Source organism: Salmo salar, chromosome ssa04, assembly GCF_905237065.1.
Source record: "Salmo salar chromosome ssa04, Ssal_v3.1, whole genome shotgun sequence".
NCBI classification, from domain to species: Eukaryota; Metazoa; Chordata; class Actinopteri; order Salmoniformes; family Salmonidae; genus Salmo; species Salmo salar.
In genome coordinates, this window is record NC_059445.1 from 34,352,452 (window position 1) to 34,372,275 (window position 19,824).

General features: G+C 42.3%; 1 protein-coding gene across 1 annotated transcript in view; it reads left to right on the forward strand.

Annotated features, from left to right (window-relative positions):
- The window catches only part of adamts15a (ADAM metallopeptidase with thrombospondin type 1 motif, 15a), a 33,757-nt gene that overhangs the window by 5,884 nt on the left and 8,049 nt on the right, over positions 1–19,824 (forward strand). Inside the window, exons 2-5 of the mRNA XM_014195837.2 lie at positions 3,603–3,735; positions 4,274–4,441; positions 18,714–19,000; positions 19,350–19,527. Coding sequence (XP_014051312.1) covers positions 3,603–3,735; positions 4,274–4,441; positions 18,714–19,000; positions 19,350–19,527 — 766 coding nt within the window. The remainder of the gene's footprint in view (positions 1–3,602; positions 3,736–4,273; positions 4,442–18,713; positions 19,001–19,349; positions 19,528–19,824) is intronic.

Here is a 19,824-nt window from a genome sequence, read left to right on the forward strand (position 1 = left end):
TTTCTCGCTATTGCTTTTTCAACATTTTGCAACAACATGTTTCTTTTGAATATGCCGCCAGGCCCCTACTAATCAGCCATTGGCTGATTGATTGAATCACTACAACTTTGATTGTTTCCCGGCCCTACTCTGTTCTGTTGCAATGCTGTGCAACAACATGTTGCTTTTGAATGTCCCTCCAGGCCCTACTGAGCTGTCACTAGCAACATGACTTATGTTATGGAGGGGGAGTATTTTTTTATTTAACCTTTATTTAACTAGGCAAGTCAGTTAACCTCTCTGGGGTATGTGGGACACACTATTCAACAGCCAGTGAAATAGCAGGGCGCCAAATTCAAAACAACAAAAATCTCATAATTCAAATTTCTGAAACATACAACTATTATATCCCATTTTAAAGATACACTTCTCGTTAATCCAACCATATTGTCCGATTTCAAAAAGGCTTTACGGCGAAAGCATAACATTAGATTATGTTAGGACAACGCCTAGACAAGAAAAACCACACAGCCATTTTCCAAGCAAGGAGAGGTGTCACAAAAAACAGAAATACAGCTAAAATGAATCACTAACCTTTGATGATCTTCATCAGATGGCACTCATAGGACTTCATGTTACACAATACATGTATGTTCAGACATCAAAACAAGCCATACAGATATCTGCCATTTTGGAGTCAACAGAAATGACAAAAATTACATTATAAATATTCACTTACCTTTGATGATCTTCATCGGAATGCACTCCCAGGAATCCCAGTTCCAGAATAAATGTTTGTTTTGTTCGATAAAGTTCATCTTTATGTCCAAATACCTCCATTTTGTTTCCGCGTTCAGTCGAGTAATCCAAATCCACTGTGCTCGCGCAGTGAGTTCAGACAAAAAGTCAAAAAAGTTATATTACAGTTCGTAGAAACATGTCAAATGATGTATAGAATCAATCTTTAGGATGTTTTTATCATAAATCTTCCATAATATTCCAACCGGACGATTCCTTTGTCTTCAGAAATGAAAAGGAACACAGCTAACTCTCACGTTAGTGTGGGCGATTGAGCTCATGTCATTTTCTCAGTCATCTGATTCCAAGACCTCTTATTCTCTCCCCATTCACAGTAGAAGCATGAAACAACGTTCTAAAGACTGTTGACATCTAGCGGAAGCCTGAAGTGCAAAATGACCCCATTGACACTGTATACTGGATAGGGAATCACTTGAAAAACTACAAACCTCAGATTTCCACACTTCCTGGTTGGATTTTTTCTCAGCTTTGTGCCTGCCATATGAGTTCTGTTATACTCACAGACATCATTCAAACAGTTTTAGAAACTTCAGAGTGTTTTCAATCCAAATCTAAATATGCATATCCTACCTTCTAGGCCTGAGTAGCAGGCAGTTTACTACGGGCACGCTTTTCATCCGGACGTCAAAATACTGCCCCCTACCCCGATGAAGTTAAGAACAAATTCTTATTTACAATGACAGCCTACCGTAGAACAGTGGGTTAACTGCCTTGTTCAGAACGACAGATTTTTACCTTGTCAGCTCGGGGATTCAATCCAGCAACCTTTTGGTTACTGGCCCAATGCTCTAACCACTAGGCTACTTGCCACCCCAAATCATACAAGGTCACCGAAAGCAGTGGGTCTTTTAATTATGATTAGTCAGGATTGGAACAATATTATTTGTCATTGTCATTAAACAGGTGAGTGAGTCCACACCGTGGAAAGATGGATAGGATGGAGAGTCAGGATTGGCAGTTGTGTTTGTGTGTGTGTGCGTGCGTGCGTTCGTGTCTGTGTATGTGTGTTAAACAGCTGGGTGAGTGAGTCCACACCATGGAAAGATATGGCAGATGGCGGATGGGAAAAGTAGGTCATTGGCAGATGAAAACACAGCAGCTCATTGCAGTTTAGTATATTTTCTCATAGGCCTCGTGCAATCAAAAAATTTGATTGTCCTGTGTTTTATATATATTTCCACACTATGAGGTTGGAATAATAATATGAAATTGTGAATATGATGATAATGGCCTTTTAGTGTAAGAGCTGTTTGAAAAGACAGCTAGTTCTCAGTTTTTCCCTCCCCACTCAGACCACTCCCAGATAGTCGTAAAAAAATGATTGCTTGAGAAATTACTCTTTTTGACCATTTTAATTGAAAAGAATCCCAGGTACTTTATTATTTGATATTGAGTTAAAACACACGCACGTACGCACACACACACACACACACACACACATCTGGATTGGATTTTCATTGTCTAACAATTGTGGTATATACTGCAAATAATTTGTCACAGTACTTTAAGGCTTCAGTTTGGATATACTTTTAAATACCAGATCAAAGCTGAGAGGAACTTGGGGATTGATGGGTTTTTACTGTGTGTTTGTGGAAGATTCTACTCTAGTGTGCACAGCCTGGCATCAGAGCAATACGAAACATACTTAATGTATTTCTGAGCACCTCCAAGATGTATGATACCTACTAATGGTCTAGTTAATTTAGACAGAAACAAAAGTAGGGAGATTGGTTGGGCGTAATCCGCGAACGTCTAGCAATTTAAAGGTTGTGTGTTTAAGTCACGTCGGGAACAACTGTATCATTTTAGCTAACCCTTCCCCTAACCTTTATTCTAAACTTTACCCAATTCACCTAAACTACTACTTAAATTCACCTTACCGTTGTTGTTTTAGTTCCCCTAACCTTTCACGTAATTTATCCTAACCTTTGTTGTTAGTTCCCCAAACCGCCAATGTAAATTCTCCCCGTAATTCTACTTTGTTGTTACACGCAACAATCAACCTGGTCTCAGAGAAAGACATATAATACTATATGTTCTCCCAGATGTTTGATAACTTCCGTCATCTAATTCGTATGCTACTGTACGACCAGGTAAAATGTATGATACTATACGTCCTCTAATTTGTATGATATTGTACGACCGCTATTCCATTCATAATGTAACCCGACTTAACGTAACATACTATATCATACTAAATTGAGTTTCACAGATTTACTTACAGAATAATACAAACTGGACAGAAAGGCATTGCTCCATGGGTTGTTTAGGTACTGATAATGAGGTCCAAATTGGTCCTCACTCACTAACATCTAATGTGTTTAAAACAGTGTGGTGCAGAAATATAGGTCAATTTGAAACTTTGCTACTTGGCAAAACAATTGGAGGCATTTACATTAACTCAAGTACAGGTAGATTGAATGTGTAGCGGGGGTTTCCAGAAAGCAATGCCTATTGGGAGAACTTGACACCGTATGGCAAGCCAAAGCAGATGTATTAGAATGGTTTGTCACAGCATAATGATATTACTCACATTAACATCTGCTAACCATGTGTATGTGACAAATAACATTTGATTTGATGACACACAGTATAATCACTATATATAGTACATACTACTGTGTTGTCCTCCTCTTTCAAGGTATTAAAAGCACGACAAGTCAGAGGGTCAAATTAGCTTGACAGCAAGGGAATATCCTAGTTAAATCTCAGAACAGCAATAGAAATGTAATTGCCATGTGTAATGGGAGACATGAGTGTGTTTGTCTGACCAGTGTTTGGTGTGTGTGTTATCTCCTGTCCAGGACCTGTGTGGAGCCTCCACCTGTGACACCCTGGGCATGGCTGATGTGGGCACCATGTGTGACCCCAAGAGAAGCTGCTCTGTGATAGAAGACGACGGTCTGCCCTCCGCCTTCACCACTGCTCATGAGCTTGGTGAGTTCTCTGTCACACCACCTTAGTCCGTCCTCCAGGGTTGGAATTGAATGTTCAGTTTACTTCCTGAATTGACTCAATGGGGTGAACCCATTCACCCAAACCAAATGTCCTCTCCAATCCCCCCTGGCACAGTCATTGAGAACCCAAAGTTTCTGTTTTGTCAGTGTGACAAGAATAGTTCCTAAAAATGACCCAGATTTCCACTTTTTAGTTTGAACAGCATCAGAGCTGATATAAAGCAAGACCGATATCCATGCAGATTCTCATTGTATTTTTATATGAATGTAAAGCTGTAAAAACTGTCAAACAAAAACGAAACTGTTGACGGTATCACCTCCTTTCACAATACCTGAGCAACCATAAAATAATTTTGTAAATGTCCAGTGTTTATTGACTGACAAAAACAACAAGCCAAGTGACGACAAGGCATATGACCTATGCTGCCCAAGTAAATCCAGTAAGTCATTTATTGAATAACAAAGATGAATGACACAGTTGACAGTAATGTCTCCCTTCCTTCCTCTTCCTGCTATAGGCCACGTGTTCAACATGCCGCATGACAATGTGAAGGCGTGTGAGGAGACATTTGGGAAGCTGAAGGACAACCACATGATGTCCCCTACCCTGATCCAGATCAACAGGACCAGCCCCTGGTCCCCTTGCAGCGCAGCCATCATCACTGACTTCCTGGACAGCGGACATGGTGAGTCAGCAGAACCTCTGACCTCTAACCCCTGACGCACACACATAGGCACAGCACATACCTGACCCTTACTAAGGTGTGGTAGTGGTAAAGAGATATGTGGGTAACCCTTGAGTGCTGCCGGTAAATAAGTGGGCAAACCCGTATGCAATAAGTGGGCAAACCCTTAACCCATTTATCTTACGTAATATGTGGGAAAACCCTACAAGGTTGGTAAACTGCCTGGACAGTGGAAATGGTGAGTCATCGTGACTCTTACCCTCTGATCCCTAACCCCTGACCATTGTTGTGTAGAACAAGAGGAAGGAATGTAGGGAGAGTGTTTGATAAAGAGGTGTGAGTGAGACTCAGCTGAACTCAGTCTCACTGTGGTGCTTCAGGCCCCCCTTATAACACACCCACTGGTTGAGAACATACAGTACAAACATCTTGTGTTGTGTTGGCACCAGGACTGCTGATGGCTGATCACATTGAGAGAACACATGCCCATCCTAACGTGCTGCTGAGCACATAATCACAGAGCCTGTTCTGTTCCTGTTGTGTCCCTGTCACAAACACAGTCTAGCCTGTTATCTGTTGCCACTGGGTCAGTAACTAGGGAGCTATGAAGCCTGCGGTTGTCAAGGAGCAGGCTGACTTACTTCGCAAAGCAGACATTTGTCTCTTGATTTTTGTCAATTCCGCCTGATAAGATCAAATAGATAAGATGGTAGTTATTGTCCCTGAAAGGGAAATGTGTTTTGGACATTTATACTGCTTAAGATAATGACTATGAGTCTTCAAATAGTCCAAGAATATAATAACCTCTCAGCCATGAATATGACCTGATGGGGTAACAACAGCTATAATTGTCTCTGTCGTAAAGACAAATCATGTATCAGATAACTCTAAATGGGACATGTGCACAGATCAGACAGGCTACACTCATTGTAACATTGGAGGCACTCACAAAATGTTACATTACAGACAATGAGAGAGAGAACTCTCTCTGCAGACATCCTAATCCTACTCTCTTGAATATGGAGCTTGTGCCAAGCAGGGCAAACCACAAGGTCTGGACCCAGATCAGTGACAAACTGTTATTTCAAGGCCTGCTATCCTGACCATCTGTCCCAAATTAGAGGGGCTGTTATACGAAGAACCACCGCAGTGGTTTGGGCAGCTAGGTGTAGTCCTCAATGCTTCCCACATAGGTTAAAATAGAATAGAAGAAAAATGCTCTGTTCGTTCCATTCTGTTTTCATGCCCGTTACATGACATTTTTCCTCAGGACAGAGAAAAGTAGACAACGACAATGGCTGGTTCAAAGTAGCACAAGCACGCACGCAAGTTAGGAGTGCCTTGAGACATTAGGAGTGTGTGTCTCTTTGTTAACAACAGCTGGTGCGTGTTCTCTAATGTTAAGGAAGTCTCAAGTTTTTGCTCGCCTGAGTTAGAATACCTTATGGTAAGCTGCAGACCATACTATTTACCAAGAGAGTTTTCATCTATATTTTTAGTAGCAGTGTATTTACCACCACAAACCGATGCTGGCACTAAGACTGCACTCAACAACCTGTATAGGGCCATATTCAAACAAGAAAATGTACACCCAGAAGTGGTGCTTCTCGTGGCCGGTGATTTTAATGCAAGGAAACTGAAATCTGTTTACCTCATTTTTACCCGCATGTCACCTGTGCAACTAGAGGCCACAAAATTCTAGATCACCTTTACTCGACACACAGAAACGTATACAAGGCTCTCCCTCGCCCTCCCTGATTCCTGCTTACAAGCAAAAAACTCAAACAGGAAGAACCAATACGGAAGTGGTCCGATACACAGCAGGTCTGTTTCGCTAGCACAGACTGGAATATATTCCGGTATTCATCCAATAACATTGAGGAGTTTACCACATCAGTCACCGGCTTCATTAATAAGTGCATCAATGACGTCGTCCCCACCGTACGTACATATCCCAACCAGAAACCATGGATTACAGGCATGCCATGGATTCGTGTGCGACCGCACTGAGCTACAGGCAAGGAGTGGGACATTATCCGGACGCTTATTAGAAATCCCTCTTCAACCTTTGACGAGCCATCAAACAGGAAAAGCATCAATACAAGACTAAGATCGAATCCTACTACGCCGGCTCTGACGCACGTCGGATTTGGCAGGGCTTGCAAACTATCACGGATTACAAAGGGAAAACCAGCCGCGAACTGCCCCCTGACACGAGCCTACCAGATGAGCTAAATGCCTTCTATGCTCGCTTCAAGGCAAGCAACACTGAACCATGCATGAGAGCACCAGCTGTTCCAGACGACTGTGTGATCTCGCTCTCCGTAGCCAATATGAGTAATTCCTTTAAACAGATTAACATTCACAAGGCCGGATTACCAGGATGTGTACTCAGAGCATGGGCTGACTAGCTGGCAAGTGTCTTCACTGACATTTTCAACCTCTCCCTGACCAAGTCTGTAATATCTACATGTTTCATGCAGACCACCATATTCCCTGTGCCCAAGAACGCCAAGATAACCTGTCTAATTGACTATCGCCCCGTAGCACTCACATCTGTAGCCATGAAATGCATGGCTCACATCAACACCATCATCCGAGACACCCTGGACCCACTTTGCATACCGCCCCAACAGATTCACAGATGATTCAATCTCTATTGCACTCCACACTGCCTTCTCCCACCTGGACAAGAGGAACACCTACAGTGGGGGGAAAAAGTATTTGATCCCCTGCTGATTTTGTACGTTTGCCCACTGACAAAGAAAGGATCAGTCTATAATTTTAATGGTAGGTTTATTTGAACAGTGAGAGACAGAATAACAACAAAAATATCCAGAAAAACGCATGTCAGAAATGTTATAAATTGATTAGCATTTTAATGAGGGAAGTAAGTATTTGACCCCCTCTCAATCAGAAAGATTTCTGGCTCCCAGGTGTCTGTTATACAGGTAACGAGCTGAGATTAGGAGCACACTCTTAAAGGGAGTGCTCCTAACCGCAGCTGGTTACCTGTAAAAAAGACACCTGTCCACATAAGCAATCAATCAATCAGATTCCAAACTCTCCACCATGGCCAAGACCAAAGAGCTCTCCAAGGATGTCAGGGACAAGATTGTAGACCTACACAAGGCTGGAATGGGCTACAAGACCATCGCCAAGCAGCTTGGTGAGAAGGTGACAACATTTGGTGCGATTATTCGCAAATGGAAGAAACACAAAAGAACTGTCAATCTCCCTCGGCCTGGGGCTCCATGCAAGATCTCACCTCGTGGAGTTGCAATGATTATGAGAACGGTGAGAAATCAGCCCAGAACTACACGGGAGGATCTTGTCAATGATCTCAAGGCAGCTGGGACCATAGTCACCAAGAAAACAATTGGTAACACACTACGCCGTGAAGGACTGAAATCCTGCAGCGCCCGCAAGGTTCCCCTGCCCAAGAATGCATAAACATGCCCGTCTGAAGTTTGCCAATGAACATCTGAATGACTCAGAGGACACCTGGTGAAAGTGTTGTGGTCAGATGAGACCAAAATGGAGCTCTTTGACATCAACTCAACTTGCCGTGTTTGGAGGAGGAGGAATGCTGCCTATGACCCCAAGAACACCATCTCCACCGTCAAACATGGAGGTGGAAACATTATGCTTTGGGGTTGTTTTTCTGCTAAGGGGACAGGACAACTTCACCGCATCAAAGGGACGATGGACGGGGCCATGTACCGTCAAATCTTGGGTGAGAACCTCCTTCCCTCAGCCAGGGCATTGAAAATGGGTCGTGGATGGGTATTCCAGCATGACAATGACCCAAAACACACAGCCAAGGCAACAAAGGAGTGGCTCAAGAAGAAGCACATTAAGGTCCTGGAGTGGCCTAGCCAGTCTCCAGACCTTAATCCCATAGAAAATCTGTGGAGGGAGCTGAAGGTTCGAGTTGCCAAACGTCAGCCTCGAAACCTTAATGACTTGGAGAAGATCTGCAAAGAGGAGTGGGACAAAATCCCTCCTGAGATGTGTGCAAACCTGGTGGCCAACTACAAGAAACATCTGACCTCTGTGGGTAATGTTTTGCAGAGGGGTCAAATACTTATTTCCCTCATTAAAATACAAATCATTATATAACATTTTTGACATGCGTTTTTCTGGATTTTTGTCGTTGTTATTCTGTCTCTCACTGTTCAAATAAACCTACTATTAAAATTATAGACTGATCATTTCTTTGTAAGTAGGCAAATGTACAAAATCAGCAGGAGATCAAATACTTTTTTCCCCCACTGTATGTGCGAATGTTGTTCACTGACTAAAACACCATAGAGCCCTCCTAGCTCATTACTAAGCTCAGGACCCTGGGACTGAACACCTCCCTCTGCAACTTGATCCTGGACTTCCTGACAGGCCGCCCGCAGGTGATGAGGGTAGGCAACAGCACAACCGCCACGCTGACCCTGAACACATGGGCTCCTCAGGGGTGCGTGCTTAGTCACCTCCTGTACTCCCTGTTCACCCATGACTGCGTGGCCATGCACGATTTCAACACCATCATTAAGTTTACTGATGATGATGACACAACGGTGGTAGCCCTGATCACCAAAGATGATGAGACAGCTTATAAGTAGGAGGTCAGTGACCTGGAAGTGTGGTGTTAGGAGAACCTGTCCTCTCCTTGCCTAGTTAAATAAAGGTTAAATATTTTTTTTTTAACGTCAGCAAGACAAAAGAGCTGATCGTGAACTACAGGAAATGGAGGGCCGAGCACGCCCCCATCCACATCGACGGGGCTGTAGTGGAGCAGGTCAAGACCTTCAAGGACCACCAGGCAGTGGAGAAAGGTCCTAAAAGTTGTCAAAGACCCCAGCAGACACTGGGACACATGTTGGACAATAGAACCCAAATTCATACAATCAGTAGGTCTAGGCAGTGTTGTAGTACTGGAGACCGTGACCGGTCTTGAAACCATATTTTTTTGTGTCTCGGTCTTGTCTCGTTGTCAGAGACATTTGTACTCAGTCAGCCGAGACCAGCGGAGTAAAAAACTCATAATTATCAGCTTCCATTTAATAAGTGCATACAACCGCTTTGCCAGGCCAAACATATACACTCCTTTCTTGAAACATTAATACCTTTACAGTCTTTATATCTATTATAGACATGTTTGCGCAGTGGCGAACCTATTGGACCTAGGCCTTCATTGTGTGACAGGTTGGTGATGCTGAAAAGACAGCAACGGTAATACCAGCGCACTCATGTACGTAGGAGAGTGCACTTTTTGTAAAACATATGATTCCCAGGTGAAGAAGAAAAAATACATATGGATAGCGGGGGTTATTTAAGCCAGTGGTGTAGTGGGGGATATTTAAGCAATAAGACACGAGGGGGTGTGGTATATTGCCAATATACCATGGCTAAGGGCTGTTCTTAGGCATGACTCAACAGCCCTTAGCCGTGGTATATTGGCCATATATCACAAACCCCCGAGGTGCCTTATTGCTTTTATAAACTGGTTACCAATGTAATTAGAGCAGTAAAAATAAATGTTTTTGTCATACCCGTGGTATATGGCCTGATATACCAAGGCTGTCAGGGCTCAAACCATCAAGTTTATAAATGCAGGTATATGCCGTATACCCACTTTTATTTCAGTGGGCATTGCATTTACTCACTTCTTAACCCCCAGTTATGTGTAACAAAGTAGTGTAGTGGAGGTATACAATATCAAGTATGTAGTACAATAGTGAAATCCTGCACAAAGTAGCCTACACAATTGCAAAGCACGTGAAATATATTCACATGCACGCTGCGCACACAGCCTAGTTTCAGCAGAATATCATCTGCAGGCAGGCAGCAAGAGTGCGCAGCTCTTAACTGATTTTGGCATGGAGCAGCTCACAGAAGAATGTAATCTATAGTCGGTAGGTAGGAAAGACGTTTCAACTTATGATATCTACCAATAAATGGTAACTAAGGCAACAATGGGTATGCAAACCAGGTATTGAAAAATGTTAGTCTGAAGTCTTGGTTAGTAGACTATTTGTGATGTGCAATTCAGTCATCATGTGCTGTTTGCATCAGGGGCATAGGCATGAGTGGGCCTGGTTGGACACAGGCCAAGCCACTGGGGCCCTGCCAGGCCCACCCAATCAGAATGAGCAAAAGAACAACAGCAACACAGTTCCACTCACCAGATGATGATCATTTGAAACAACCGTTCCCTGCAGTCAATGACCAAAAGCGCCTTCTTTGGCCTCATGGGCGGAATGATATTAATATTTTTCATAATTTCGTAATTAGTAAAGATTACTTTAAAAAAAACAACGAATATGTTTCTATGTCAAACAGTTTTGTTATATTTCAGTCTTCTGTGATGTAAATAAAGTGTAATATTGGGATGCGAACAACAATTTGAATACATTTTAGTTCTATATCTGACATGGTACAGGTGTCTTTTTTTTAAGCCCATAACCATGTGTGAGGTGTATACTTTTTTTAAGACTACTAAGAATCACTCTGTGTGACCCTGATTTAGCCCACTGCAGTTAAAGGTTAACTTCTTGTCAAAAATTATTCTTGAAAAGGGTGAAGCTAACAAATTAGCAACAACATCCTCTTCAATAACACCTGTTGCAGCCACTGCAAACTAGCCAACAGCAAAAGATAGCTAGCTTGACCCTGGAAAAACTACTGCTCGCTATTGCGCAGTGATCTGGTGGCCTTTGATAAAGCAGAAGTTTCCATACGTTTTTTTTTTGTAAAAACGGTCCCACTCATTACAAGTCAAAATGTGATTGGTTTATTCCACTGTCACTCCCAAATTTTGCCCAAATACAGTTGAATGGCATGTGCCTTATATCCAGCTTCTCATGGCCTAGCTACTGGCTGAATTAGCTAGGTAGATTTATCTCGCCAGAGATAAAATCTGAACTGAAGAGATTAAATCAGAACATGATTGAAAAGAATAATATAATTGTAATTATTGTTGTTATTATTTTATAAATCCTTAGCCCTTCTCTGAATGTGTAGAAGGTCCTCATTATTTCCCGCTGTGTTTGGGTTAGTAATAATTGCCCTCAGCATGCATTTGTTTACCATTCTGAATGTCTATAGAATCCATATGTTCTTCTGAAATATGCAGAAATACTGGACAAAGAATTACAATCATGGTCTTGAATGGGACTCTCTTTTTTTCTGTTTTTGGTATTGAATTGGTCTCGAACTACTTGTCCTCCTCCCGGTCTCGGTGTCAACTTGGTCTCGACCTCCCTCCGGTTTTGGTCTTGACTCGGACTCGATTTGCTCCGGTTTTGGTCTTGAATTTGTCTCGCTTTAGGTGGTCTCGAACACAACACTGGGCCTAGGCTACATAAAAAAAACCATACACAAATCAATGAGTCTGATGCAACAGATCAGAAAATGTTGATAAACTATTAGCCTGTGTCTTCACATTATAAGCGCAACAATGTGCACAAGACAGTAGGCTACGCATGAATGTTCGTTTCATAATGCAATTAGCATGAAAATACCATTGTCAAAGTAACAGATATGAAAATATCCTTTAGAAATTTAGAAAGAGAGGAGATCTAAAGATGCAACAACTAGCATGGGTTGCTAATATGACTAGGATTGTGCCTTTGGTTACTGGACAATGAAAGAAAGTTGAAAACCTATGGAACATGAGAAAAATAGGCTACTGGTTTCAATGGCATTTGGAAGTCTTTATAATATAATTGCCTCTATGGATATGGTCGGATTTTGCCTAGACTACCTTGAAACAAAGTATAATATGTAGTAAAACTTTCAGGTTTCAAACAAATAGGTATACTTTTTCAAAATGCATACTGCCTCCAGCTCATTGCAAAGTGTTGTGTGATGCGCTGATGAAGCCTGCCTTCCATTGCCTATGCATTTCAATGGCAAATGGGAATCGTGCTTCAATTACCAGTTGAGACATTTATTTGTTCTTGCTATTTTTAATCGTAGCCATCAAAACTATTTTTAACATGTGATTGCATTTTGAATTATTGAGCAATGATTGGGCTTATAAAAGCATTGTTTCCACTCAAAAGCTCTATATCTATATGCTGTGCGCGTGTGATAAATAAGATACCCTACATAACAAATATACACTACCGTTCAAAAGTTTGGGGTCACCTAGAAATGTCCTTGTTTTTGAAAGAAAAGCACATTTTTTGTCCATTAAATAACATCAAATTGATCAGAAATACAGTGTAGACATTGTTAATGTTGTAAATTACTATTGTAGCTGGAAACGGCTGATTTTTTATGGAATATCTACATAGGTATACAGAGGCCCATTATCAGCAACCATCACTCCTGTGTTCCAATGGCATGTTGTGTTAGCTAATCCAGGTTTATCATTTTAAAAGGCTAATTGATCATTAGAAAACCCTTTTGCAAAGAGTTGCAAAGAAAAAGCCATATCTCAGACTGGCCAATAAAAATAAAAGATTAAGATGGGCAAAAGAACACAAACACTGGACAGAGGAACTCTGCCTAGAAGGCCAGCATCCCAGAGTTGCCTCTTCACTGTTGACGTTGAGACTAGTGTTTTGCGTGTTGTGGTGGCTAATTTCTGCATTACCAAATGAGGAGAGTTACAAACACACCAGTCTGAGTTAAACTACATCTTTAATACTTAAGATATTTTTGCAAAAGCTCTTGACCTTCAATAATGCACTCTCTTGAATGAACTGTCGTGTCTTTGGGGGTACCATTAAACTGAATATATGTTTATCAATTAGCTCCCTGTAATTATTATCACGCGATTAAACTGATTAATCGTTTAATTGTAATTAACTAGGAGGTCGGGGCACCAAGGAGAATATTCAGATTACAAAGCTATAATTTTCCTAATATAACTTTCCTATACTATAATATTATATTCTATTATAGTATAGGCCGATTATCTCCTAGTTTAAATGGTGTATTTACCTCTAGTTCAGTCTCATTCCAAAACATCGTAAATTGTTGTATCTGCACGAACCCAGTCTTTACTAAAATCATCCATACATCATTTATTTACTACACTAAGTAATTAACAGAAAAACATACAAACAGTAATTATCGTCAACAAAGGATTGGTATCGGAATGTGCCCTTGTGGGCTAAACAGTCAGGTCGGCCTGTTGAACAATGGGTCATAAATGGTCAGCTGAGAAGTTTACACAGAGTTCATGAATATTACAATTGATAATTGAAGGCTCACTCATTCGGGAACAATTGCAATCAATATATATTTACGCTCAGTGTGTCGTCGTTCTTTGTTGGAGTGTTCGGTTCTGTTGGGGAGTTTTGTCCGCGTTCTCTCTCTCTCTCTCGGTTAGAATGGATCTTTCAGAGCGACCTTCATTAATGTCGTCATCGAATGGTTGCTTCGTTGGTCTTCGCGTTCAATGATATAATTTACTTAGCTGCAGACTAATAATTAATATCAAAGACTTGTTCTTATTCTGTCAGTATCGATAGTCTAAAAGTTAACCACGTGGTATGGTTCACTTTCAGTAGAGGAATTAGATGGTAGAACCTATTTGGCCAACGGAGTGTAGGCCTGGTCTGGAGAAATGTAAATCAGGGAGTGTTTTATAGTGCCCATCGAACAGGCTGGTCAAATGACGCCTGGTCCTGTATATGTCCCTGGGGCGTGCCTATGACTGAGTTAGATTTGGTTACAGAAATACAATTCTATCACATTACATCAGTACATAGCATCTCAATGTCTTACAAAAGCTTTATCCTTATCAATACATTCCATACACCCATATGAGGCAAGTCTTAAACTGAGTCTATTATATAAACAGTTTTATGGTAATATGGCTATATTGTCTCTTCTGAGTATCACAAAATGGTACCAGCGGATCAGTTTGTAGCTGGATTCTTCAATTCTATGAGTTGGAAGTATTTCCTTTGTCTCTCTATGGGCCATGTGGCCAGAGACTTTCCTGGAATTTTAGAGTTTTTCTACCCTTTACACACAGGGTGGATTGTGTGCAAAAGGGAGAGGCCAACGTCATGACAGAACCATTGAATAAGGTGATTACACAATGGCTACTGAGATCTTTATAGCAAGATCCACCCCCTTTTGACATGACAAACCACAGATAGTTAGGAATGGTTCACAAAGACTGTTTACTTTAGAGAGGAGTATTTACAAAAACACCATTTCATCCAATGGCATATATCAATTTTCAACTCTAGATACTCCCATCTCAAGCAAACCCCCTCTTGACCCCACTCCTGGACAGGCTCACTGGGGAGAGTGAACCTCTATGCCATATACTATCACAGGATAAGTGCGAGATCTAAGGGACATACAATGTTCCCAGACACTGCCATAAACCTCCCCACAATAAAGAAAAGGAGGGAGTGACTTTCTCACAGACATTGTGGAGACAAGTCATTGGTTCCCTATTAATCACGCCATCCCTTCACATGGTTTAAGAATAGGTAAAGACACATTCCCATGAAGACAAGTCTGACCTCTCCCCTCTCTGGGCCCCAAGTGACTGAGCCCCAGCTAAGGGAAACGTGCAACTGAAACATACCAGAGTCCAAAGGACACTTTCTAATGACAAGTATCTCACATAAGCATATTATACTAATAAAACATCTTAATCATCTATGTTACCCAACTAATTCTGATTCATCCACCACAGTGTACTATTTATTGAAGCTGCCAGTTGAGGACTTGTGAGGCATCTGTTTCTCAAACTAGACACTCTAATGTACTTTTCCTCTTGCTCAGTTGTGCACCGGGGCCTCACACTCCTTTTTCTATTCTGGTTAGAGCCAGTTTGCGCTGTTCTGTGAAGGAAGTAGTACACAGCGTTGTCCGAGATCTTCAGTTTCTTGGCAATTTCTCGAATGGAGTAGCCTTAATTTCTCAGAACAAAAATAGACTGACGAGTTTCAGAAGAAAGTTCGTTGTTTCTGGCCATTTTGAGCCTGTAATCGAACCCACAAATGCTGTTGCTCCAGATACTCAACTAGTCAAAAGAAGGCCCATTTTATTGCTTCTTTAATCAGAACAACAGTTTTCAGCTGTGCTAACATAATTGCAAAAAGGTTTTCTAATGATCAATTAGCCTTTTAAAATGATAAACTTGGATTAGCTAACAAAACGTGCCATTGGAATACAGGAGTGATCGTTGCTGATAATGGAACTCTGTACGCCTATGTAGATATTCCATAACAAATCTGCCGTTTCCAGCTACAATAGTCATTTACAACATTAACAATGTCTACACTGTATTTCTGATCAATTTTATGTTATTTTAACCTGTTATGGCTAGGGGGCAGTATTTTCACTAGCTTGATTATATGCTAGCTTGAAAAATGGGTGTCTGATTATTTCTGGCTGGGTACTCTGCTGACATAATCTAATGTTTTGCTTTCGTTGTAAAGCCTTTTTGAAATCGGACAGTGTGGTTAGATTAACGAGAGTCTTGTCTTTAAAATGGTGTAAAATAGTCATACGTTTGAAAAATTGAAGTTTTTGTATTTTTGAGGAATTTGTAATTCGCGCCACGCCCATCATTGGCTATTGGAGCAGGTGTTCCGCTAGCGGAACGTCTAGATGTAAGAGGTTAATGGATAAAATTTTTTAAAAAAATGTAATGGGCATTGCACTAATAATGGCACTGTTTCAAGCAGACCACCATAGTCCCTCTGCGCAAGAACACTAAGGTAACCTGCCTAAATGACTACAGACCCGTAGCACTCACGTTCATAGCCATGAAGTGCTTTGAAAGGCTGGTAATGGCTCACATTAACATCATTATCCCAGAAACCGTAGACCCACTCCAATTTGTATACCGCCCAAACAGATCCACAGATGTATCTCCATCCCAAAGCCCTTGCTTGGAAGTGTACTTCGCCAGACTGCCAAGAACCTTGCCCTTATCCAGGCCGAGGTGGCGAGACATGGTAGTGATGACACCATAGGCCTTGTTGATCTCTGCACCAGACAGGATGCTTTAGCCAGCATACTTGGGGTCCAACATGTACGCTGTGGCGTGTATGGGCTTCAGGCAGAAGTCTTCACGTTTTTTTTATGTATTTCAGAACTGCAGTGTCCTCTGCTTGGAGCAACAGTGAAGTGGGCAGGGCAGAATGGATTTCTTCTCTTACATCTGCAAGCTGAGTCTGAACATCAGACAGGATGGCATTGTCTCCCTCAATCCGTGTAATGGCTACTGCTACAGGTTTCAGGAGTTTTAGGCTGCTTACCACTCTCTCCCAAAATATATCATCCAGGAGGATCCTCTTGATGGGGCTGTCCATATTGGCAGACTGTGATATGGCCATTTCTTGGAGAGACTCCTTCCCCTCCAGGAGACTGTCAAACATGATGACAACACCACCCCAATGGGTGTTGCTGGGAAGCTTCAATGTGGTGCTCTTATTCTTCTCACTTTGCTTGGTGAGGTAGATTGCTGCTATAACTTGATGACCCTTCACACACCTAACTCGTTCCTTGGTTCTCTTGTAGAGTGTATCCATTGTTTTCAGTGTCATGACGTCCTTGAGGAGCAGATTCAATGCATGAGCAGCACAGCCAGTGGGTGTGATGTGAGGGTAGGACTCCTCCTCTTTAGACCAAGCAGCCTTCATGTTCGCAGCATTGTCTGTCACCAGTGCAAATACCTTCTGTGGTCCAAGGTCATTGATGACTGCCTTCAGCACATCTGCTATGTAGAGGCCGGTGTGTCTGTTGTACCTTGTGTCTGTGCTCTTGTAGAATACTGGTTGAGGGGTGGAGATGATGATGCCCACGAACATTCGACCACCCATCAGAGATGATTGCAATACAGTCTGCTTTCTCTATGATTTGCTTGACCTTCACTTGAACTCTGTTGAAGTCAGCAAATAAGTTGATAAAGCATGTCTGGTTGGAGGGGTGTATGCTGGGCGAAGAACATTCAGAAATCTCTTCCAATACACATTGCCTGTGAGTATCAGAGGTGAACCAGTTGCATACACAGCTCAAGCAAGACATTCATCAGCATTTCTCTGACTACATTCCTCCATTGAGTCAAAAAAACTTCTGATTCCAGGAGGACCATGAGCTGTTGCTATCGATAAGGTGTCTGATTCATCATTTTCACCTCGAATAGAAGTAGAGGGACTTTTGTCAGAGGTTGCTTTTTGTGAGTGCTGAGGGAACTTTATGCACTTCACCAGATGATTTTTCATCTTTGTTGCATTTTTCACATATGATTTGGCACAGTATTTGCAAATGTACACAGCTTTTCCTTTTACATTAGCTGCAGTGAAATGTCTCCACACATCAGATGTGCCTCTGGAGTAAAAAAAACAACAATACAATTCCATGTATAGATAAATAGTTAAGCAGTTAAATTAAACAACTCCTTTGTAAGATAATGTTTTAAAATGAAATGTATGGAAACAGGTGAATTAACACACTCCTCAGTTAGCAGGCACAAGCAAGCTAAAACCCACATGGCAGCAAAAACTAACTAGCAGAAATTGTTAACAAGTTAGAAATTATTTAAACACACTTTGCTGTAAGCTACTATTTCACCGGAAAGATTCCGACCCTTTGCAACCCTAGCCTTAGGTCAATTAATTTGCATGTATCTGTTTGTGTGTGTGTGTGTGTGTGTGTGTGTGTGTGTGGTCATGTGTCTCTGTATATGTCTGTGCGTGCACATGTGTGTGTGCATGTCTGTGTGCTTGTGTGTGTGTGTGTGATCGTTACTCCACTCAGCAGGGCAAAGGCAGACATTAGGCAGACACTAGGTAGACGCCTATGGAACAGCACACACTAATGGGTTAAACTAGACTTGGCCGAGTCAAGAGATTGTGTGTGTATGTTGTAGGAGGTAGACGTACCACCTCCTGTGTGTGTGTGTGTGTGTGTGTGTGTGTGTGTGTGTGTGTGTGTGTGTGTGTGTGTGTGTTTTTGGTTGGGGTTGGCCTTTAACAGCTAAGTGTAATAAACCATCAGCAGTTTCTGAAGCGCCGTCTTCAAAGGGGTCGACGTCACCGGGTCACAACTGGGTGACTGGCTGAGAGGCTGTGCACTTGTTTAATCTGCACACACGGGCACACACGCAGAGATACACACGTACACACTCACACAAACATTTGCAAATCCTAATCCTCACGTGCAAAGTGTTTCACGACAGAAAAATAAAAAAAGACAAAGGATGCAAAAAGACAGAGCAGTTAAACACTTGAATTGAAGGCACTTGAAATACAGTACGCTCAGCCTGTGTTTATCTCTCTCTGTTCACTAGGTGAGTGTCTGCTGGATCAGCCCCTGAAGCCTCTGGCCCTGCCTGAAGTCCTCCCTGGATCCTCCTACAGCCTGGACCGGCAGTGTGAGCTGGCCTTCGGAGATGGCTCCAAGCCCTGTCCCTTCATGCAGCCGCCCTGTGGTCGGCTCTGGTGTACAGGGATGTCCCGGGGCCAGCTGGTGTGTCAGACACGTCACTTCCCCTGGGCTGATGGCACCGCCTGTGGGGATGGAAAGTTGTGTATGAGGGGCGTCTGCATGGATAAGATGGATATACACAAGACTAAGGTAAGGCTGTGAGATACGCACATGCACGCACATGCAGGTGGGCAGGCAGGCACGCACGCACACACGCACTCGTCCAACACTTGTCAACACACTTCATACACTTCAAGCTTTCAAGCAATTCTCACACCAGTGTGAGATATGTCATGTCAGTAGAGATGTGAATCCCCTACCACTGTGGTGTGAATGACGCAAGCCCCATGTTGTCAAACATACTTATTTAGGCCTTTTACTCATGCTGGAGCATTTGCCACTGACATAGGCCATGTTGTCATATCTCTTATAAGAACCATGTAATAACACCTTAATAACTGTTATAGCCGTATAATAACCTGTTATAACTTCACCCCAGGTGGACGGGCGGTGGGGGAGGTGGGGTTCGTTTGGCTCCTGCTCCCGTACGTGTGGCGGGGGTGTCCAACTGGCCAAGAGGGAGTGTAACAACCCAGTGCCCTCCAACGGGGGCAAATACTGCCAAGGGGTCCGGGTCAAGTACCGCTCCTGTAGCCTGAACCCCTGCTCTGACACAGGTAAGAGTCGGCCCAAGACCTATATTTAATTACTTAATCCTCTCCATTCCCTTTGGGACATATTGTAAGGTCAATGAGCTCACTCCACTTCTTCCGGACCATGGCAACATGTTGTACCTTGCTCCAAGAGAGGTTGATCCCTGCCAGGTCGTCTCTCAAAACCTACAACTGCTTTACTCTATTACTTTTACTCTATTACATTTCATTTTACTGGGACAGTACACATTAATCAACATGACTCTAAATATGCCAACGTGTATGGTTGGTCCTCGCCTGTAACATCTGACCTCTCTCTCC